The sequence below is a fragment of the Thunnus thynnus genome, chromosome 7 (assembly GCF_963924715.1).
Source record: "Thunnus thynnus chromosome 7, fThuThy2.1, whole genome shotgun sequence".
In the NCBI taxonomy this organism is placed as follows: domain Eukaryota; kingdom Metazoa; phylum Chordata; class Actinopteri; order Scombriformes; family Scombridae; genus Thunnus; species Thunnus thynnus.
This window is the reverse complement of record NC_089523.1, coordinates 35,206,359-35,229,930: the sequence shown is the minus strand read 5'-3', so window position 1 is coordinate 35,229,930 and position 23,572 is coordinate 35,206,359. Positions and strand designations below refer to the sequence as shown.

The 23,572-nt window shown below is 42.7% G+C and overlaps 1 protein-coding gene and 1 long non-coding RNA gene across 5 annotated transcripts in view; both read left to right on the top strand.

Annotated features, from left to right (window-relative positions):
* The first annotated feature begins 441 nt into the window (after nucleotides 1-441).
* LOC137186641 (uncharacterized) lies at nucleotides 442-2,290 on the top strand. Its single transcript, XR_010929057.1, has 3 exons — nucleotides 442-715; nucleotides 934-1,359; nucleotides 1,908-2,290. It is a non-coding gene; the product is annotated as an uncharacterized lncRNA (long non-coding RNA).
* Nucleotides 2,291-11,896: 9,606 nt separating this feature from the next.
* wdr62 (WD repeat domain 62) overlaps nucleotides 11,897-23,572 on the top strand; it is a 28,873-nt gene continuing 17,197 nt past the window's right edge. For 2 of the 4 annotated variants that reach the window (XM_067595714.1, XM_067595713.1), the window contains exons 1-13: nucleotides 11,897-12,169; nucleotides 13,815-13,906; nucleotides 14,064-14,126; nucleotides 16,194-16,251; nucleotides 16,327-16,494; nucleotides 16,604-16,741; nucleotides 16,915-17,097; nucleotides 18,559-18,719; nucleotides 18,805-18,994; nucleotides 20,094-20,225; nucleotides 20,829-20,989; nucleotides 21,081-21,172; nucleotides 21,416-21,541. In XM_067595714.1, the coding sequence (XP_067451815.1) occupies nucleotides 12,068-12,169; nucleotides 13,815-13,906; nucleotides 14,064-14,126; nucleotides 16,194-16,251; nucleotides 16,327-16,494; nucleotides 16,604-16,741; nucleotides 16,915-17,097; nucleotides 18,559-18,719; nucleotides 18,805-18,994; nucleotides 20,094-20,225; nucleotides 20,829-20,989; nucleotides 21,081-21,172; nucleotides 21,416-21,541 (1,666 nt within the window). In that variant the 5' untranslated portion in view covers nucleotides 11,897-12,067. The remainder of the gene's footprint in view (nucleotides 12,170-13,814; nucleotides 13,907-14,063; nucleotides 14,127-16,193; nucleotides 16,252-16,326; nucleotides 16,495-16,603; nucleotides 16,742-16,914; nucleotides 17,098-18,558; nucleotides 18,720-18,804; nucleotides 18,995-20,093; nucleotides 20,226-20,828; nucleotides 20,990-21,080; nucleotides 21,173-21,415; nucleotides 21,542-23,572) is intronic. The other 2 variants (XM_067595715.1, XM_067595716.1) reach the window with 2 other exon arrangements.

The following is a 23,572-nucleotide window of genomic DNA, read 5'->3' as shown; positions in this document are numbered from 1 at the left end:
GTACTGACTGACGTACTGACTGTAGTACTGACTGTAGTACTGACTGCAGTACTGACTGCAGTACTGACTGACATACTGACTGTAGTACTGACTGTAGTACTGACTGCAGTACTGACTGCAGTACCGACTGTAGTACCGACTGTAGTACTGACTGCAGTACTGACTGTAGTACTGACTGAAGTACTGACTGTAGTACTGACTGTAGTACTGACTGTAGTACTGACTGCAGTACTGACTGACGTACTGACTGTAGTACTGACTGTAGTACTGACTGTAGTACTGACTGCAGTACTGACTGTAGTACTGACTGTAGTACTGACTGCAGTACTGACTGTAGTACTGACTGACGTACTGACTGTAGTACTGACTGTAGTACTGACTGTAGTACTGACTGCAGTACTGACTGACGTACTGACTGTAGTACTGACTGTAGTACTGACCAGTGGCGGATCTACCGGGGTGGCATGGGGTGGCAGCTGCCACCCTAAAATAATGCCTTGCCTCCCCTGCTGCCACCCCACTTGGCAGCAACGAATTCAAAGAAAAGTTATGGCCAACTTGACTTTTACGAGCGCGAATCTCTGATGTCCTACTGCACCGAATGCAGCACGAGAGCGTCAGAGCGGCACTACTGGACCTTTTCTTTGTTTATTTTATTTTTAAACTGTGTGGCGCGAAGCAGAGGAGCAAGGAGAGAAGACACGGGAGTAAAGAGGTAAATACCGATTAATTATCGAATGATGAAAGTACAGTCCTAGTATAACGTTAGTTGTAAGTTAGTTAGTTAGTGTAACTTGTACAGTTGCTATGTTGCTTTTAAGATGAAAAAATCTAGTTGAAGAAGGTTATTTTGTACATGTAACCGTTACATTAATATTGGCTATCGTCTAATTTAAGCTAACATTGATTAACGTTAAACGTCTGTGAATCCAGCAGAAATGAAGAGGAAAGGTAACATACACAGTTTTTTCGGACCGAAGAGAAAAGCCAAAGAGATTGAAAATGAACAATTGAGCAAGGTAGACGGAGGACATGAGGTGAAAGGAGAGAGAAAAGATGAGGAAGGAGAGAGAGGAGAGGACGAGGTGGAGAGAGAGGGAAAGGAGATGGAAGGAAAGAAAGAAGACAGAGACGAGTTGAAAGGAGAGAGAGAAGGGCAACAGAAACGCGACAGAGTTCAAGGCCAAGGTGACCAGGGACAGGAGGAGGTGACAGAACACAGCGGAGATTATATGGAGGGAGTGCACCACCAAGATGAGGACGGAGAAAATAAGAGAGAAGATGAAGTACAGGGCTCAGAAAGAGAAAGGGAAAGGAGTGAACCATCACCAGCTATCTCCAGTCGAGCTGGTCCACATGGTATGAAATAAGATAATGCATAAGATAAGTTACAGCAGCAAGTGGACAGTAAATAGAGTAAAAAAAACTCAGTAATAGAAAATACTGTATTAAAATAATAACCATGACACAATTTACATTATTTACAAGAGAAAATGTTGGTATTGATTAGTAATATACCACAAGTTAAACTCCATAACTAAGTATTAGCTATTATATGCTAATTAATGCCTTATAAAATTTTGCTACAAGAGACATTGCTTAGACTTCTTCAAATAAATATAAATATTCTTGTTAGTCTAAATATGAATAATTGGGGAACTTGTAAATGTGAAAGTGTAATTAGATGGGGACAGAATTTTAATATTTTGTTTGAAATGTATTTTAGATTGCCAAAATTAAACACATGAATCAAAAAATACTCTAAATGTTACTGTGTGTTTACACAATCTGAAAGTTATAACTAATCAATGACAGTTCCAAATTTATTTTGTATTTTCTAGTTCTTATATTTTAAGACTAGTTCATATGTAGTGCAGTTTTAATCTTTTCTCCCCTCCATCTTCTAGACATATCTAAGTCCAGGTGTGAGGTGCCTATGCAACCACAGCGAGGCAGCTTCCCCAAGACCCTCCAAGGAGGAGCCAGAAGAAGCTTTCAAAGTGACTGGTACAAAACTTACCCCTGGCTAGAATATTCGCAATCAGATAACTTCTGTTGTGATTTTTCACTGTATGTATAAAACTGTCCAGGAACAGTCTACTCACAAAAGTTCTTTGTACATTTTATGACTGGGAGCAAGGTTTATTTTCATGTGACTCCTTTCCAGGTTTGTGGAGATTTTAATTTAACATACTCTTTTGTAATGTTCTGTATTTGATATGATTTTATTGGTAAAAACCTCATTTGTCAAAAGTATGCTCTGAGTAACCATTAAAAGTCATGTCCAGTCCTTGTTTGAATACTGTTTATTTCCATAGTTGACCCAGGGCCATCAGTGACATGAGGTAATCAGATGTAGCAATACTAATTTTAGTACAGCGTACTGCATAGATCGTCATGGGTAAGTTTTACTTTGGATAGTTACTTATACAAATGCATCCTGCAATGCTACCACTCTGACACAGTTTTATTCTTCCTTTCACACATATGTCATTCATCACCAGTGTCCTACCTTAATGCTTTTCATGTGATAATGATCCACATACAGCAGTGTCATCAAAGTTCTTTCTCTCATTCAGTTGACTGTTTCATATGAAACACTGATTGCATGAGATTAAGTTTGTATGAGTTTGTAAATAGTAGCCCATGCCATTATATCCACATATGAGACATGTTTTTGAGTTATGTATAAAGTCCTGCAAGCAGAAGTGTTTGTGTAAATTATGTCTACTATTGTCTTATCAAACTGTGATTTAATTCATTGCCACCCCATAAATATTTTTCTAGATCCGCCCCTGGTACTGACTGTAGTACTGACTGCAGTACTGACTGTAGTACTGACTGACGTACTGACTGTAGTACTGACTGCAGTACTGACTGTAGTACTGACTGTAGCACTGACTGTAGTACCGACTGCAGTACTGACTGCAGTACTGACTGTAATACTGACTGCAGTACTGACTGACGTACCGACTGACGTACTGACTGTAGTACTGACTGTAGCACTGACTGTAGTACTGACTGTAGCACTGACTGTAGCACTGACTGTAGTACTGACTGTAGTACTGACTGCAGTACTGACTGACGTACTGACTGTAGTACTGACTGTAGTACTGACTGTAGTACTGACTGACGTACTGACTGTAGTACTGACTGTAGCACTGACTGCAGTACTGACTGACGTACTGACTGTAGTACTGACTGTAGCACTGACTGTAGCACTGACTGTAGTACTGACTGTAGTACTGACTGCAGTACTGACTGACGTACTGACTGTAGCACTGACTGTAGTACTGACTGTAGTACTGACTGTAGTACTGACTGACGTACTGACTGTAGTACTGACTGTAGTACTGACTGCAGTACTGACTGACGTACTGACTGTAGTACTGACTGTAGCACTGACTGTAGCACTGACTGTAGTACTGACTGTAGTACTGACTGCAGTACTGACTGACGTACTGACTGTAGCACTGACTGTAGTACTGACTGTAGCACTGACTGTAGTACTGACTGTAGTACTGACTGTAGTACTGACTGTAGTACTGACTGACGTACCGACTGACGTACTGACTGTAGTACTGACTGTAGCACTGACTGTAGTACTGACTGTAGTACTGACTGTAGCACTGACTGTAGTACTGACTGTAGTACTTACTGTAGTACTGACTGACGTACCGACTGACGTACTGACTGTAGCACTGACTGTAGTACTGACTGCAGTACTGACTGCAGTACTGACTGTAGTACTTACTGTAGTACTGACTGCAGTACTGGCTGCAGTCAGTACTACAGTAAGTACTACAGTCAGTACTACAGTCAGTACTGACTGCAGTACTGACTGTAGTACTTACTGTAGTACTGACTGACGTACCGACTGACGTACTGACTGTAGTACTGACTGACGTACTGACTGTAGTACTTACTGTAGTACTGACTGACGTACCGACTGACGTACCGACTGTAGTTCCGACTGTAGTACCGACTGCAGTACTGACTGTAGTACTGACTGACGTACTGACTGTAGTACTTACTGTAGTACTGACCGACGTACCGACTGACGTACCGACTGTAGTTCCGACTGTAGTACCGACTGTAGTACTGACTGTAGTACTGACTGTAGTACTGACTGTAGTACTGACTGACGTACTGACTGACGTACTGACTGTAGTACTGACTGCAGTACTGACTGTAGTACTGACTGACGTACTGACTGTAGCACTGACTGCAGTACTGACTGTAGTACTGACTGCAGTACTGACTGTAGCACTGACTGTAGTACTGACTGTAGTACTGACTGCAGTACTGACTGTAGTACTGACTGACGTACTGACTGACGTACTTACTGTAGTACTGACTGTAGTACTGACTGACGTACCGACTGTAGTACTGACTGTAGTACTGACTGACGTACTGACTGTAGTACTAACTGACGTACTGACTGACGTACTTACTGTAATACTGACTGTAGTACTGACTGTAATACCGACTGTAGTACTGACTGTAGTACTGACTGTAGTACTTACTGTAGTACTGACTGTAGTACTGACTGTAGTACTTACTGTAGTACTGACTGTAGTACTGACTGTAATACTGACTGTAGTACTGACTGTAATACTGACTGTAGTACTGACTGTAGTACTGACTGTAGTACTGACTGCAGTACTGACTGCAGTACTGACTGTAGTACTGACTGTAGTACTGACTGACGTACTGACTGTAGTACTGACTGTAATACTGACTGTAGTACTGACTGTAGTACTGACTGTAATACTGACTGTAGCACTGACTGTAGTACTGACTGCAGTACTGACTGCAGTACTGACTGTAGTACTGACTGTAGTACTTACTGTAGTACTGACTGTAGTACTGACTGACGTACTTACTGTAGTACTGACTGTAGTACTGACTGTAGTACTGACTGACGTACTGACTGTAGTACTGACTGTAGTACTGACTGTAGTACTTACTGTAGTACTGACTGTAGTACTGACTGACGTACTTACTGTAGTACTGACTGTAGTACTGACTGTAGTACTGACTGTAATACTGACTGTAGTACTGACTGTAGTACTGACTGTAGTACTGACTGACGTACTTACTGTAGTACTGACTGTAGTACTGACTGTAGTACTGACTGTAGTACTGACTGCAGTACTGACTGTAATACTGACTGTAGTACTGACTGTAGTACTGACTGACGTACTTACTGTAGTACTGACTGTAGTACTGACTGTAGTACTGACTGCAGTACTGACTGCAGTACTGACTGTAATACTGACTGTAGTACTGACTGTAGTACTGACTGTAGTACTGACTGTAATACTGACTGTAGTACTGACTGTAGTACTGACTGCAGTACTGACTGCAGTACTGACTGTAATACTGACTGTAATACTGACTGTAGTACTGACTGTAGTACTGACTGCAGTACTGACTGCAGTACTGACTGTAATACTGACTGTAGTACTGACTGCAGTACTGACTGTAATACTGACTGTAATACTGACTGTAGTACTGACTGCAGTACTGACTGCAGTACTGACTGTAATACTGACTGCAGTACTGACTGCAGTACTGACTGTAATACTGACTGACGTACTGACTGACGTACTGACTGTAGTACTGACTGCAGTACTGACTGTAGTACTGACTGACGTACTGACTGTAGCACTGACTGCAGTACTGACTGTAGTACTGACTGCAGTACTGACTGTAGCACTGACTGTAGTACTGACTGTAGTACTGACTGCAGTACTGACTGTAGTACTGACTGACGTACTGACTGACGTACTTACTGTAGTACTGACTGTAGTACTGACTGACGTACCGACTGTAGTACTGACTGTAGTACTGACTGACGTACTGACTGTAGTACTAACTGACGTACTGACTGACGTACTTACTGTAATACTGACTGTAGTACTGACTGTAATACCGACTGTAGTACTGACTGTAGTACTGACTGTAGTACTTACTGTAGTACTGACTGTAGTACTGACTGTAGTACTTACTGTAGTACTGACTGTAGTACTGACTGTAGTACTTACTGTAGTACTGACTGTAGTACTGACTGTAATACTGACTGTAGTACTGACTGTAATACTGACTGTAGTACTGACTGTAGTACTGACTGCAGTACTGACTGCAGTACTGACTGTAGTACTGACTGTAGTACTGACTGACGTACTGACTGTAGTACTGACTGTAATACTGACTGTAGTACTGACTGTAGTACTGACTGTAATACTGACTGACGTACTGACTGTAGTACTGACTGCAGTACTGACTGCAGTACTGACTGTAGTACTGACTGTAGTACTTACTGTAGTACTGACTGTAGTACTGACTGACGTACTTACTGTAGTACTGACTGTAGTACTGACTGTAGTACTGACTGACGTACTGACTGTAGTACTGACTGTAGTACTGACTGTAGTACTTACTGTAGTACTGACTGTAGTACTGACTGACGTACTTACTGTAGTACTGACTGTAGTACTGACTGTAGTACTGACTGTAATACTGACTGTAGTACTGACTGTAGTACTGACTGTAGTACTGACTGACGTACTTACTGTAGTACTGACTGTAGTACTGACTGTAGTACTGACTGTAGTACTGACTGCAGTACTGACTGTAATACTGACTGTAGTACTGACTGTAGTACTGACTGACGTACTTACTGTAGTACTGACTGTAGTACTGACTGTAGTACTGACTGCAGTACTGACTGCAGTACTGACTGTAATACTGACTGTAGTACTGACTGTAGTACTGACTGTAGTACTGACTGTAATACTGACTGTAGTACTGACTGTAGTACTGACTGCAGTACTGACTGCAGTACTGACTGTAATACTGACTGTAATACTGACTGTAGTACTGACTGTAGTACTGACTGCAGTACTGACTGCAGTACTGACTGTAATACTGACTGTAGTACTGACTGCAGTACTGACTGTAATACTGACTGTAATACTGACTGTAGTACTGACTGCAGTACTGACTGCAGTACTGACTGTAATACTGACTGCAGTACTGACTGCAGTACTGACTGTAATACTGACTGTAGTACTGACTGACGTACTTACTGTAGTACTGACTGTAGTACTGACTGTAGTACTGACTGTAGTACTGACTGCAGTACTGACTGTAATACTGACTGTAGTACTGACTGTAGTACTGACTGACGTACTTACTGTAGTACTGACTGTAGTACTGACTGTAGTACTGACTGCAGTACTGACTGCAGTACTGACTGTAATACTGACTGTAGTACTGACTGTAGTACTGACTGTAGTACTGACTGTAATACTGACTGTAGTACTGACTGTAGTACTGACTGCAGTACTGACTGCAGTACTGACTGTAATACTGACTGTAATACTGACTGTAGTACTGACTGTAGTACTGACTGCAGTACTGACTGCAGTACTGACTGTAATACTGACTGTAGTACTGACTGCAGTACTGACTGTAATACTGACTGTAATACTGACTGTAGTACTGACTGCAGTACTGACTGCAGTACTGACTGTAATACTGACTGCAGTACTGACTGCAGTACTGACTGTAATACTGACTGCAGTACTGACTGCAGTACTGACTGTAATACTGACTGTAGTACTGACTGTAGTACTGACTGTAATACTGACTGTAGTACTGACTGTAGTACTGACTGTAGTACTGACTGACGTACTTACTGTAGTACTGACTGTAGTACTGACTGTAGTACTGACTGTAGTACTGACTGCAGTACTGACTGTAATACTGACTGTAGTACTGACTGTAGTACTGACTGACGTACTTACTGTAGTACTGACTGTAGTACTGACTGTAGTACTGACTGCAGTACTGACTGCAGTACTGACTGTAATACTGACTGTAGTACTGACTGTAGTACTGACTGTAGTACTGACTGTAATACTGACTGTAGTACTGACTGTAGTACTGACTGCAGTACTGACTGCAGTACTGACTGTAATACTGACTGTAATACTGACTGTAGTACTGACTGTAGTACTGACTGCAGTACTGACTGCAGTACTGACTGTAATACTGACTGTAGTACTGACTGCAGTACTGACTGTAATACTGACTGTAATACTGACTGTAGTACTGACTGCAGTACTGACTGCAGTACTGACTGTAATACTGACTGTAATACTGACTGTAGTACTGACTGTAGTACTGACTGCAGTACTGACTGCAGTACTGACTGTAATACTGACTGTAGTACTGACTGCAGTACTGACTGTAATACTGACTGTAATACTGACTGTAGTACTGACTGCAGTACTGACTGCAGTACTGACTGTAATACTGACTGCAGTACTGACTGCAGTACTGACTGTAATACTGACTGTAATACTGACTGACGTACTGACTGACGTACTGACTGTAGTACTGACTGTAGTACTGATCGTTTCTTCTTCTGTCACAATAAACTTATTTGTTATTTACATCGTTTCTGTCCAATCACAGCCGAGCTCATTTCAGTGTTTCACTCACAAACTGCAGATCTGTTTATTCCAACTCTGCTCTTAGTTCTGTAGTTTTACTAAAAAGAAACCTGATCAATTGATCAGCTGATCTGATCAGTAAACAGATATGAGACCAGTTTGGACTTTGAACAGCAGCATCTGTTTAATCTCATTTACAGAATTTAACATTTTAAACTTAAATATTTGTGTAACAGTTGCACAAATACATCATTCAGACAAACTGATGGAGGATTTAGAAAATAGAGTTAAAAGGATGTTTTTTAAAATGCATTTAGTTACTTGCTGAACCACATCAGAGACCTGAACTCTGACCTCCAGGGTTAGTAACAGTGACAGGTGAGTGTCTGCTGACCTCATCAGGTAGGCCATGATCAGAGATGGGGACCGGCTCCTGCCGGCGCTGCAGTGAACCAGAGTCGTCCCCGTCCGGTTCTGGTGGATCCGCTCCGCCACGAGGTCGAAGTACCGTCCCAGCGGGGCGTGAGGTCGGTCCTGGACGGGGACATGGAGGACCTGCAGGCCATCCAACTGCGGGTAGGAAACGTCCTCCAGCCCAATTTTTTTCATATCATCTTTTTATTGTTCATTAATTTATCTGCAGACACTTTGCTCATGTTTGCACTTTCTGATTTTAGTTCTTCCCAAACTGATCATGTTGTTGATGCGAATGACTAAAACTAGAAAAAAAGACCACATTTCTCCCATTTCAGCTTCACTGCATTGGCTTCCTGTAAAATCTAGAATAGAATTTAAAATCCTTCTCCTAACTTACAAAGCCCTTAATGGTCAGACACCATCATATCTTAAAGAGCTCATAGTACCGTATTATCCCACTAGAACACTGCGCTCCCAGTATGCAGCTTACTGGTGGTTCCTACAGTCTTTAAAAGTAGAATGGGAGGCAGAGCCTTCAGCTATCAGGCTCCTCTCCTGTGGAACCATCTACCAGATAAATCTGAGGGGTGGTGAGATGATTAATGGGAGAGGAAAGAAGAAAAAACAAAGTTCTGATACACAAATCTGTTTTCAGTTTTTGGACTTTTTCTCTAATCTTTGATTTTTGCTGAAATATTGGATCATTTGAACATTTATTGAAATGAAAGCATGTGAGAAGTTTAGAGGGAAAAATCACTATTTGGTGGAGCTGTTAACAACTCATAGACATGTGAAATGTGACCCCGACTACACACTGCTTTTTGTAAGACGTCAAAAGACAAAAAGGTTGGAAACCACTGGTTTCATCTTTAACAATGTGTTGTATTTTAAAAGCTTGTTATATTATCCATTGTGTCAAATCTTCATCTGAAAAGTAACTAAAGCTGTCAAATAAATGTAGTGGAGTAGAAAGTACAATATTTCCCTCTGAAATGTAGAAAGTAGCATCACATGGAAATACTCAAGTAAAGTACAAGAACCTCTAAACTGTACTTTAGTACTTTAGTAAATGTATTTAGTTACTTTCCATCACTGATGATCAGCAGTTCTACTGCAGTGTGGATCTATAATCAAACGTCTCTTCTAAGCAGAAAAATCAGATATTTACTAATAAATTCTTCATAGTTTTTTAAATGTAATTGAGTCTTTTATGAAGTAATAATTGTTCCTCCACTGAGGTTGATTTGAGATGAATCTGAATGAATATCTGAGTAGTTTTAAACTCTTTATCGTTACATTGATTCATTGATCAGCTGCTGATATTAATCTTAATCACTTTATTTATTACATGAGAAAAACTTTAAAGAATAAACATCACAAACTGGTCAGAAATGTAATTTAAACCATTTTATTTGTTTTGTTGTTCATGAATGAGTTTTATGTCCTGTTGTATCTTCAGAATAAAAGTCGTTCTGTATATCCAGCTGTGTTGTGTGTCTGTGACCTGCAGGTGGAGCCGTTTCCTCACTTTTCTCTGCAGAGTTGAACAGAACAGACAACTCTGTTCAGTATTTAGATATGAATTTAATATTTTCATCTTTCAGCAAACTGTAACATCATGACTGAGCTCTCAGGACCAACAGGTGAGAATCCTCCAGTATAAATGATCACTGATCAATGAGAGGTTTTATTATATTGGGAAGGTCTGAACAGTCTGAAGTAAAGCAGAACCGCAGTTTGTAGTATCAACTAATAACCAGAGCTGCTTTAATATCAGTTATGGTTTACATTAAAATTTGGAACAAAATCCCATCAGATCAAATATTTGTTTCTTCTGAATCAGAATTGTGACCTTTAACGTCTCAATAATCAACCTTATTGATCCCTCTGAATTCTCTTTACATGTCAAATTTGTTTACTTGTGTTATTGCTTGCTAAATGTTGTATTCTCTTAAAAACAGGTGTGTTTCAGCCCGTATATATGAGGAATATTCTTCGTCTAACTTTTATTGTTTTATGTCTGAACCGAGTCCGACACACAGCTGGTTTCACATCTGCTGCTTTGTCCTGCTAGAAATAAAACAAACATGTGATGAAATGAACATTTCTGCCATAAATTCTACTTTATGTTTATTACTGAGGGCGTAGTGGGTGGAGGAGTCTTCCTAATATTTTGCCCCCCTCATGTGTGTTAATGGGATGAACAAAATATATTAGTTACTTAGTTATTAGTTCTTTTTGGTGCCAAATTCGCTCTTTATTTGTTTTGTTTGTTTGTTTGTTTGTTTTGTTTCCGCTGCAGCTGAGCAGGAAGCACAAAGTCAGATATCCACTTTATTTGACTAACTCATATTATCTTCAGATAAACTTTTCAATGCATTTTGGGGGATTTTTACATTGTGAGAAGGGAATCACAGCGATGCACCAACAAAGGCAGTGAAGAAGAAACAAAACAGAATTTAAAATATTAAAAGTTTGCAAGTGTTTCATGAGGAAGGAAATGCAATCAACAGGTTTGTAAAAGATACATACTGTGAGTTACAGTGTGTTCACACAGGATGTGAGGAATGTGAATTGATTACATACAAAGCCAAAGGAAAGATGTACACAGAGAACTGGAGGTGCCGGGAGTTTAGAGTTCAGTCTGAATATTTTTTCAAAAATATTTTTATATTCATAGAGAAAATAAGTATGATGTATTAAAAAAATAAGTGTAAAGGATTAAAACGAGCCATTTTCTTATTTTAGCGCACAGAAGACAATAATAATATCTGAGCTAAACAGACTGCAGGGCTACTCTGTGTAATAATTCAAGTTAACCTCAGTTGAATGGTTGTTTCCTGGGCAGAGGGCGGAACCTTGACTGTTCTCGGCCGTCCATTGGTTGTTCTGGGATAAAGGGCGGGATGTCAACTTTCCTCGGCCATTCATTGGTTTTTTGGTGGGCAGAGGGCGGAATTTCACCAGTCCTCGGCTGTTCATTGGTTACTTATCGGGACAGTGGGCGGGACTCAGTTTGAACCACAGTCCCGCCGCGGACCGAGGTGTCGGGTTTCTTTTAGCAACAGTTAGCATAAAGTTAAGCTAACACATCGGAGTGTAGACGGATATTATCTCTGGAGTTACGGCCTGTGTAGTTTTATATTCCTGAACGACTTTATCAGAGTTAAAGTGAGGCGGGGGTCATGGCGGAGGGAGCGGACTGCGGCTCACTGAACCCCGCGAAGAGGAAGCATCCAGCGGGGAGGAAGAGCCGACAGATCCCGAAGAAGGGCTCCAGCAGCCGGGTAGGAGCTAAATGTTAGCTCGGCCGGAGTTTCACTTTACAGCAGCTTTCAACTCAAACTGCGACCGAACAGACTAAATATGTTTAAACAGTCAGTTTAACGGTGAAAGTTGTCAGCTGAGAAGTAACTTTGAGTGAATCTCGGTGACGCACTTTTCTAATGTTTGGACACAACAAAGAGAAAAGGCCATTACATTTACTAAAGTACTGTACTGAAGTACTTGTACTTTACTTGAGTATTTCCATGTGATGCTACTTTCTACATTTCAGAGGGAAATATTGTACTTTCTACTCCACTACATTTATTTGACAGCTTTAGTTACTTTTCAGATGAAGATTTGACACAATGGATAATATAACAAGCTTTTAAAATACAACACATTGTTAAAGATGAAACCAGTGGTTTCCAACCTTTTTGGCTTTTGACGTCTTACAAAAAGCAGTGTGTAGTCGGGGTCACATTTCACATGTCTATGAGTTGTTAACAGCTCCACCAAATAGTGATTTTTCCCTCTAAACTTCTCACATGCTTTCATTTCAATAAATGTTCAAATGATCCAATATTTCAGCAAAAATCAAAGATTAGAGAAAAAGTCCAAAAACTGAAAACAGATTTGTGTATCAGAACTTTGTTTTTTCTTCTTTCCTCTCCCATTAATCATCTCACCACCCCTCAGATTTATCTGCTGACCCTTTGGAGGGGCCCGACCCCTAGGTTGGGAACCACTGGACTAAACTAGCTAACTGTATATAAAGTAGTGTAAACTAGCTCCACCTCCAGCAGCTACAACAGTAACATGCTGCTCTAACACTGATGCTTCACTATTAATAATCTAATGATGTCATATATAATAATATATCAGTCAGAGGGACCAAACCACTACTTTTACTGCAATACTTTAACTACATCAAGCTCATAATACTTATGTACTTTTACTGCAATACTTTAACTACATCAAGCTCATAATACTTGTGTACTTGTACTACAGTGAAGTATCTGAGTATGAAGAAGACGTGTGTTGTGAAGAGTTTAAACATCAGACTTCATGATTCCAGCTTCACTTCTTTGTTTGATCCAGAAACTTTGGACAGAACCAGACGTCTGCTCGGAGAAAACAGACGTTTTCACAGTTTTCTGATGTTTTAACGATGAATCCAGTCATGAAGAAAATGATCAGTTAGAGGAAGAGAAGCAGGCAAACAGCTGATCTGAACTGTATTTCAATGCTGTATTAAAATGCTGCTGCAACAATTAATCAATTAGTTGATTGACAGAAAATGAATTGCCACCTGTTTTGATAAGTGATTAATCGTCATTAGTTTCTTTAGTCTGTTGACAGTAAACTGAAGATCTTTGTGGACGTTTGATGACATCATCTTTAGGAGACACTGATCACATTTTATGGACCAAACAACTAATTGATTAATCCAGAAAACAACGACTGATTAACTGATAATGAAAATAATCGTTAGTTGCAGCTTTAACTGAAAACCACCTGAAATATAAACTGTTCATATTCTGACTTCAGCAATAATCAATAATCAATGATCAGAACAGCTGATTAGTCTCCTGTGTGTTAATTAACGGCTCGTCAGTCGTCTTCTTGTTGTTGGTAGAATGAACTCAGCTGCTCGTCTTCTTCCAGGTCAGTCTGGAGAAAGTTCTGGGCATCAGCACAGTCAGCAGCAGCGGTTTGACCTCTGACCCCAACTCTGGGCTGATCGCCTACCCTGCTGGGTAAGCCACGCCCCCAAAAACAGCAACAGGGGTTTAGCTTAAAACCATAGAAGAAGAAAGTGATCACAAACATTGATTACATTTTTTTAAGTGTATACTCGTGTGATGTTTTCCCAGCATGCATTTCTGCATCAGTATTTAAGTGTGTGTGTTTCAGGTGTGTCATCGTGCTGCTTCACCCGAAGAAGAACAAACAAACTCACATCATCAACACATCCAGGTGAGCTCAACGCTCCATCATCACGCACTTTTCTCCCTTTCTAATCAATACTGGATCAATACTGGATCTCACAACAATCAGCCGGTGTGATGCAGGATCACGAAACTTCAGATCAGATCAGCAGAAAGAAACGAGACAAATAAAACACAGCGAGGAAGTTTTAAATGAAAACAACATTCAAGATGTTTAAGATCCAACGTTTCAATAAAATCTCACAATATATCAAATATTCAAAGATCAGTCGTTATGCAATTGCAGTATAGTATAGTAGTGAAATAGTATAGTAGTGAAATACTATACTAGTACAGTATTATAGTGTAGTATAGTAGTAGTATAGTGCAGTAGTCCAGTATAGTTTAGTAGTATAGTAGCGTAATAACGTAGTAGTGTAGTAACATAGTAGTATAGTAATGTAGTGTAGTATAATGTAGTAGTATAGTGTAGTAGTATAGTAGTGTAGTAACATAGTAGTATAGTAATGTAGTATAGTATAGTGTAGTAGTGCAGTAGAATAGTATAGTAACGTATCAGTATAGTATGGTAGTGTAGTATAGTGTAGTAGTATAGTAGCGTAATAACGTAGTAGTATAGTAGTGTAGTATAGTGTAGTAGTATAGTAGTGTAGTAACATAGTAGTATAGTAATGTAGTATAGTGTAGTAGTATAGTATAGTGTAGTAACATAGTAGTACAGTATGGTAGTATAGTGTAGTAGTATAGTAGCGTAATAACGTAGTGGTATAGTAGTGTAGTACAGTGTAGTAGTATAGTAGTGTAGTAACATAGTAGTATAGTAGTGTAGTATAGTGTAGTAACATAGTAGTATAGTAGTGTAGTATAGTGTAGTAGTATAGTATAGTGTAGTAACACAGTAGTATAGTATAGTGTAGTAGTATAGTATAGTGTAGTAACATAGTAGTATAGTAGTGTAGTATAGTGTAGTAACATAGTATAGTAGTGTAGTATAGTGTAGTAGTATAGTATAGTGTAGTAACATAGTAGTATAGTAGTGTAGTAACATAGTAGTATAGTATAGTGTAGTAACATAGTAGTATAGTAGTGTAGTATAGTATAGTAGTATAGTAGCGTAATAACGTAGTGGTATAGTAGTTTAGTACAGTGTAGTAATATAGTAGTATAGTGTAGTAACATAGTAGTATAGTAGTGTAGTATAGTGTAGTAACATAGCAGTATAGTAGTATAGTATAGTGTAGTAACATAGTAGTATAGTAGTGTAGTATAGTATAGTAGTATAGTAGCGTAATAACGTAGTGGTATAGTAGTTAGTACAGTGTAGTAATATAGTAGTATAGTGTAGTAACATAGTAGTATAGTAGTGTAGTATAGTGTAGTAACATAGTAGTATAGTGTAGTAACATAGTAGTATAGTAGTGTAGTATAGTGTAGTAGTATAGTAGTGTAGTACAGTGTAGTAGTATAGTAGTGTAGTAACATAGTAGTATAGTAGTGTAGTATAGTGTAGTAACATAGTAGTATAGTAGTATAGTAGCGTAAGAACGTAGTAGTATAGTATAGTAGTGTAGTATAGTAGCGTAGTAACATAATATAGTAATGTACTATAGTAACATAGTAGTATAGTTGTGTAGTATAATGTAGTAGTATAGTAGCGTAATAACGTAGTAGTATGGTATAGTGTAGTAGTATAGTGTAGTAACATAGTAGTATAGTAGTGTAGTATTGTACAGTATACTAAGGTGAAGAAACGTAACACAGAATAATGCAGCGGTCTAGAAATGTAACACAATATTGACGTTTACACTCTGCTAATTGCTAGCTTACTATGCTGACTTAGTATTCCAGCTCACTGAAAATTCACTGATTCATCCAAAAGCAGGTCGACATCACAATGATTCTCCGTCTCACAACCAGTAAACCCAGTCTGAACATTAACAAGCTGCTGGATCATAGCGCCCTCTAGTCACCAGAAGTACCTCTACCTGTCAGTTTAGTGATACTGATGTTTGATAAATATTCAGTCAGTATTTTACTGTAGTAGTACTGAGAGTTGGCTGTATCGACTGTTAACAGCTGAGTCTGTGTGTTGCAGGAAGCCCTTCAGCGCTCTCGCCTTCTCTCATGATGGGAAACATCTGGTCACCGGAGAGGTAAGAGCTGAGGGATGCCTGGGAGCACAGGTGAGGTGGCTGTCATGTGATCATGTGATTGTGTGTGTGTTTCAGAGCGGTCACATGCCGTGTGTGCGTGTGTGGGAGGTGGATGGAGGTCAGGTGGCCGAGGTTCAGACTCATAAATATGGAGTTTCTTGCGTGGCGTTCTCCACCAACAGCTGCTACATCGTCTCCGTGGGATACCAGCACGACATGACTGTCAGCGTGTGGGACTGGCGGGTGAGCACCGAGACCTGTTCAATGATCAGCTCTTATTGATGATTATTGATCATAACTCTGTGTGTGTGTGTGTGTGTGTGTGTGTGTGTGTGTGTGTGTGTGAGAGCAGAAGGGTTTGATCATCGCCTCCAACAAAGTGTCCAGCAGAGTGTCGGCCGTCTCTTTCTCTCAGGACAACAGCTACTTCGTCACCGCCGGCAACCGACACGTCAAGTTCTGGTACCTGGACGCCTCCAAAGAACGACGGGTATGTCCTCTGATCAGCCAATCACAGCCCACCTACACTGATCGGCCAATCACAGCCCACCTACACTGATCGGCCAATCACAGCCCACCTACACTGTCATCATGCGGTAGTCTGAAGTAACAGGTTTACCTTCTCTCTTTTATTTTACGTTGTTATTGGTTCCTTCTCTGCAGGTGAACAGCACGGTGCCTCTGATTGGTCGGTCGGCTCTGCTAGGCGACCATAAGAACAGTGTATTCAGCGGGGTGGCGTGTGGGCGTGGCCTCATGGCGTCCAGCACCTACTGCATCACCAGCTCTGGTCTGCTCTGTCTGTTCAACAGCAGCCGACAGTTGGAGGCCTGGGTCAACCTGAAGGTCAGTGTTGACAGCACACCTGTACACTGTAGAGCACACCTGTACGCTGTAGAGCACACCTGTACACTGTAGAGCACACCTGTACGCTGTAGATCACACCCATACACTGTAGATCACACCCATACACTGTAGAGCACACCCGTACGCTGTAGAGCACACCCGTACACTGTAGAGCACACCTGTACGCTGTAGAGCACACCCGTACGCTGTAGAGCACACCTGTACACTGTAGAGCACACCTGTACGCTGTAGAGCACACCTGTACACTGTAGATCACACCCGTACGCTGTAGAGCACACCCGTACACTGTAGAGCACACCCGTACACTGTAGAGCACACCTGTACACTGTAGATCACACCCGTACGCTGTAGAGCACACCTGTACGCTGTAGAGCACACCTGTACACTGTAGAGCACACCTGTACGCTGTAGAGCACACCTGTACACTGTAGAGCACACCTGTACGCTGTAGAGCACACCCGTACGCTGTAGAGCACACCTGTACGCTGTAGAGCACACCCGTACGCTGTAGAGCACACCCGTACGCTGTAGAGCACACCCGTACGCTGTAGAGCACACCCGTACGCTGTAGAGCACACCCGTACGCTGTAGAGCACACCTGTACACTACAGAGCACAACTGTAGATCACACCCGTACGCTGTAGATCACACCTGTCCGCTGTAGAGCACACCTGTAGAGCACACCTGTAGAGCACACCTGTAGAGCACACCTGTGCGCTGTAGAGCACATCTGTAGAGCACACCTGTAGAGCACACCTGTACGCTGTAGATCACACCTGTCCGCTGTAGAGCACACCTGTAGAGCACACCTGTAGAGCACACCTGTAGAGCACACCTGTAGAGCACACCTGTATGCTAACCTGGAGAAGCTGGTTGTTTAACAATGAAGAGAACAACTCCCATGATCCCACACTACTTCACAACGTCATCAAACTGTCTCTTGTTGTTGTTTTGATTGAACACCTGGCGCCAGAAATTACAGATTGTGCGTTTAAACACATTCTCTTGTTTATGTGCTCCGTCTAATGTTTTAGTTTCAGTTATATGTTTAATGATAAAATAATAAAGTAACTTCTCTCTGGTCATATGAGGTCTGTGTTCTGGTGCCACCTGCTGGGCTGAAGCTGAGCGTCATGTGTTAGCTTGTATAGATCGAGTGTGTGATTGTGTCAGATCGTCATTTCTTGCTGGTTGCAGTTATGTTGCTGGAGAAACTGCCCTCTGCACAGAATTCCTCTGTTACTACTAACCAGAGCTGATGGATGTGAGAAGTTTGCATGTTGTTGTGCAGTATTTGTAGAGAGGAAATAAATTGCGCATGGTGTTGATTTGTAGTCCACAGAAGCTGCTCATGTTATCCCGACGTGGTAAAAGAATGAGATCAGTCAGCTTTCTGTAAATAAGAGTTTGTGTTTGTGACGCTACTGTTGTTGTTGACAGACGAAGTCGGCGAGCTGTCTGGTGGTCAGTGAGGACTTCATCTTCTGCGGCTGTGCCGACGGTGTCGTCAGAGTGTTCAGTCCATCCAACCTGCAGTATGTCACCACGCTGCACCGACCTCACCGCCTGGGCGTCGACCTCACCCAGAGTGTACAGCATGGGTACGACTACTGCAACTACTACTATTAAAGTACTGACAGAACAACAGAGAAATACTCTGGTTAATAACTGAGTGTGTTTCTACAGCAGCCTGTCACCTGCCAGCCCTGAAGCTCAGTACCCCGACACCTTGGCTCTGACCTTTGACCCCGCTGCCAGGCACCTGACCTGTGTGTACAACGACCACAGCGTGTATGTGTGGGACGTTAAAGACGTGAGGAACGTTGGGAAGCTGTACTCTGCTCTGTACCACAGCAGCTGTGTGTGGAGCCTCCAGGTCAGTCAAGTACCACAGGAAATACTGCTAGGAGCACCAGAAATACCACCGATGCTGCAGGAAATACTGCTAGGACCACCAGAAATACCACCAGTACTATAGGAAATACTGCTAGGACCACCAGAAATACCACCAGTACTATAGGAAATACTGCGAGGAGCACCAGAAATACCACCAATACTATGGGAAATACTGCTAGGAGCACCAGAAATACCACCAGTACTATAGGAAATATTGCTAGGAGCACCAGAAATACCACCAGTACTATAGGAAATACTGCTAGGAGCACCAGAAATACCACCAGTACTATAGGAAATACTGCTAGGAGCACCAGAAATACCACCAGTACTATAGGAAATACTGCTAGGAGCACCAGAAATACCACCAGTGCTATAGGAAATACTGCGAGGAGCACCAGAAATACCACCAATACTATAGGAAATACTTAGTAATACCAGAAACAATACCACCAGAAATACCTTTAGCACTACCAGAGATACTGTTAATACCTCCAGTACTACTCTAGTAATACCAAATACACCACAATACTTCCAGAAATACTACCGGAAATAACCTCTAACATGATTAGACATATATATAAACTACCAGACTACTACCTGGTAGTACTACTACCGGACATACTTCCAACACTACAAAACATACTCCCAGTACTACCAGCTGTACTTCCAGCGCTAGCAGACGTACTCCCAGTACTACCAGCTGTACTTCCAGCGCTAGCAGACATACTCCCAGTACTACCAGCTGTACTTCCAGCGCTAGCAGACATACTCCCAGTACTACCAGCTGTACTTCCAGCGCTAGCAGACATACTCCCAGTACTACCAGCTGTACTTCCAGCGCTAGCAGACATACTCCCAGTACTACCAGCTGTACTTCCAGCGCTAGCAGACGTACTCCCAGTACTACCAGTTGTACTTCCAGCGCTAGCAGACATACTCCCAGTACTACCAGTTGTACTTCCAGCGCTAGCAGACATCAGAAGTAATATTGGAACTTTGATCAGTGTTTGACTGTTACGGCAGTTATGAAGGTTTGATTATTGATTATGAGGTGCAGGTAACAGGTTTCTGGTCCTCAGGTGTATCCGGAGCTGTCAGATCCGACTCAGGCCTGCCTGCCTCCATCCTCCTTCCTCACCTGTTCCTCTGATAACACCATCAGACTCTGGCACACCGACCCCCCCACTGGACACAGAAACCTCTACAGCAACGTAAGAACATCAGCACCACCCTGAGAAACATCAACACCACCCTCACAAACACATCAACACCACCCTCACAAACACATCAACACCACCCACACAAACACATCAACACCACCCTCACAAACACATCAACACCACCCTCACAAACACATCAGCACCACCCTGAGAAACACATCAACACCACCCTCACAAACACATCAACACCACCCACACAAACACATCAACACCACCCACACAAACACATCAACACCACCCACACAAACACATCAACACCACCCTGAGAAACACATCAACACCACCCTCACAAACACATCAACACCACCCTGAGAAACACATCAACACCACCCTGAGAAACACATCAGCACCACCCTGAGAAACACATCAACACCACCCACACAAACACATCAACACCACCCACACAAACACATCAACACCACCCTGAGAAACACATCAACACCACCCTCACAAACACATCAACACCACCCACACAAACACATCAACACCACCCTGAGAAACACATCAACACCACCCACACAAACACATCAACACCACCCACACAAACACATCAACACCACCCACAGAAATGCATCATGAGTGTCTGTTTTTCAGGACCTGCTGAGGATCTTGTACGTGGGGGAGAACACGCAGCACCTGCAGGCGGAGGGGGAGAGGGAGGCAGCAGGGGCTGATGGGAAGGCTGGGATCAGAGTGCTGGGGATCAGTCCTGATGGACAACACTTGGCAGCTGGAGACCGCTGTGGAAACCTGCGGTGAGACACACGTTTGTACTTTCAAACGTAACATTTATGAAACAGATCTGTGACTTGTGTGACGAGGCTGACGGTGTGTTTCTGTGTTCAGGATCTTTGGTTTGGAGTTTCTGGACGAGCTGGTGAAGATCGAGGCTCATGACTCTGAGGTGTTGTGTCTGGAGTTCTCCCCCTCCTCCACAGGTACGACAGCAGGTCAAAGGTCGTCACCTGGACAGCGGTTCAGTGATCTGCAGCTTGTTAGTCAGATGCTGTGAACCGGAGTTCAGATGATTATTGATTATACGCAGAGTGGACAGACTTTAACGTTTATGTGTCAGCAGCAAGTTGGAGTTCTGGTGAAAATAGTAAAAACCATTCCATAAATAATCAGTCAAGTGACTGATTTGTGATTTGGACATGAGTAACTGCCCGTTGCTGTTACAGGTGTGAAGCTGTTGGCGTCGGCTAGCAGGGATCGACTGATCCACGTCTTCAACCTGGAGAAGAACTACAGTCTGGAACAGACTCTGAATGACCACTCCGCCTCCATCACCGCCGTCAAGTTCACAGGTAGTAACACGTTGACGGGTAGTAACACGTTCACGGTTAGTAACACGTTCACGGGTAGTAACACGTCACGGGTAGTAACACGTCACGGGTAGTAACACGTTCACTGGTAGTAACACGTTCACTAGTAGTAACACATCATGGGTAACACATCACGGGTAACACGTTTACGGGTAGTAACACATTCACGGGTAGTAACACGTTCACGGGTAACACGTTCACGGGTAGTAACACGTTCACGGGTAACACGTTCACTGGTAGTAACACGTCACGGGTAACACGTTCACGGGTAGTAACACGTTCACTAGTAGTAACACATCATGGGTAACACATCACGGGTAACACGTTCACGGGTAGTAACATGTTCACGGGTAACACGTTCACGGGTAGTAACACGTTCACGGGTAACACGTTCACGGGTAGTAACACGTCACGGGTAACATGTTCACGGGTAGTGACACGGTGACGGGTAGTGACGCGGTGACGGGTAGTAACACGTTCACGGGTAGTAACACGTGACGCGGTGACGGGTAGTAACATGTTCACGGGTAGTAACACGTTCACGGGTAACACGTTCACTGGTAGTAACACGTCACGGGTAACACGTTCACGGGTAGTAACACGTTCACGGGTAACACGTTCACTGGTAGTAACACGTCACGGGTAACACGTTCATGGCTAGTAACACGTTCACTAGTAGTAACACATCATGGGTAACACATCACGGGTAACACGTTCACGGGTAGTAACATGTTCACGGGTAACACGTTCACGGGTAGTAACACGTTCACGGGTAACACGTTCACGGGTAGTAACACGTCACGGGTAACATGTTCACGGGTAGTGACACGGTGACGGGTAGTGACGCGGTGACGGGTAGTAACACGTTCACGGGTAGTAACACGTGACGCGGTGACGGGTAGTAACACGTTCACGGGTAGTAACACGTTGACGGGTAGTAACACGTCACGGGTAGTAACACGTGACGCGGTGACGGGTAGTAACACGTTGACGGGTAGTAACACGTGACGCGGTGACGGGTAGTAACACGTTGACGGGTAGTAACACGTTGACGGGTAGTAACACGTTGACGGGTAGTAACACGTCACGGGTAGTAACACGTTGGCGGGTAGTAACACGTCACGGGTAGTAACACGTTGACGGGTAGTAACAAGTCACGGGTAGTAACACGTTCATGGTTAGTAACACGTTCATGGTTAGTAACACGTGACGCGGTGACGGGTAGTAACACGTTCACAGGTAGTAACACGTTGACGGGTAGTAACACGTCACGGGTAGTAACACGTCACGGGTAGTAACACGTTGACGGGTAGTAACACGTCACGGGTAGTAACACGTCACGGGTAACATGTTCACGGGTAGTGACACGGTGACGGGTAGTGACGCGGTGACGGGTAGTAACACGTTCACGGGTAGTAACACGTTGACGGGTAGTAACACGTCACGGGTAGTAACACGTTGACGGGTAGTAACACGTGACGCGGTGACGGGTAGTAACACGTTCACGGGTAGTAACACGTTGACGGGTAGTAACACGTCACGGGTAGTAACACGTTGACGGGTAGTAACACGTTGACGGGTAGTAACACGTCACGGGTAGTAACACGTTGACGGGTAGTAACACGTTGACGGGTAGTAACACGTCACGGGTAGTAACACGTTCACGGGTAGTAACACGTCACGGGTAGTAACACGTTCACTGGTAATAACACGTCACGGGTAGTAACACATTCACTAGTAGTAACACATCATGGGTAACACATCACGGGTAACACGTTTACGGGTAGTAACACATTCACGGGTAGTAACACGTTCACGGGTAACACGTTCACGGGTAGTAACACGTTCACGGGTAACACGTTCTCGGGTAGTAACACGTCACGGGTAACACGTTCACTGGTAGTAACACGTCACGGGTAACACGTTCATGGCTAGTAACACGTTCACTAGTAGTAACACATCATGGGTAACACATCACGGGTAACACGTTTATGGGTAGTAACACATTCACGG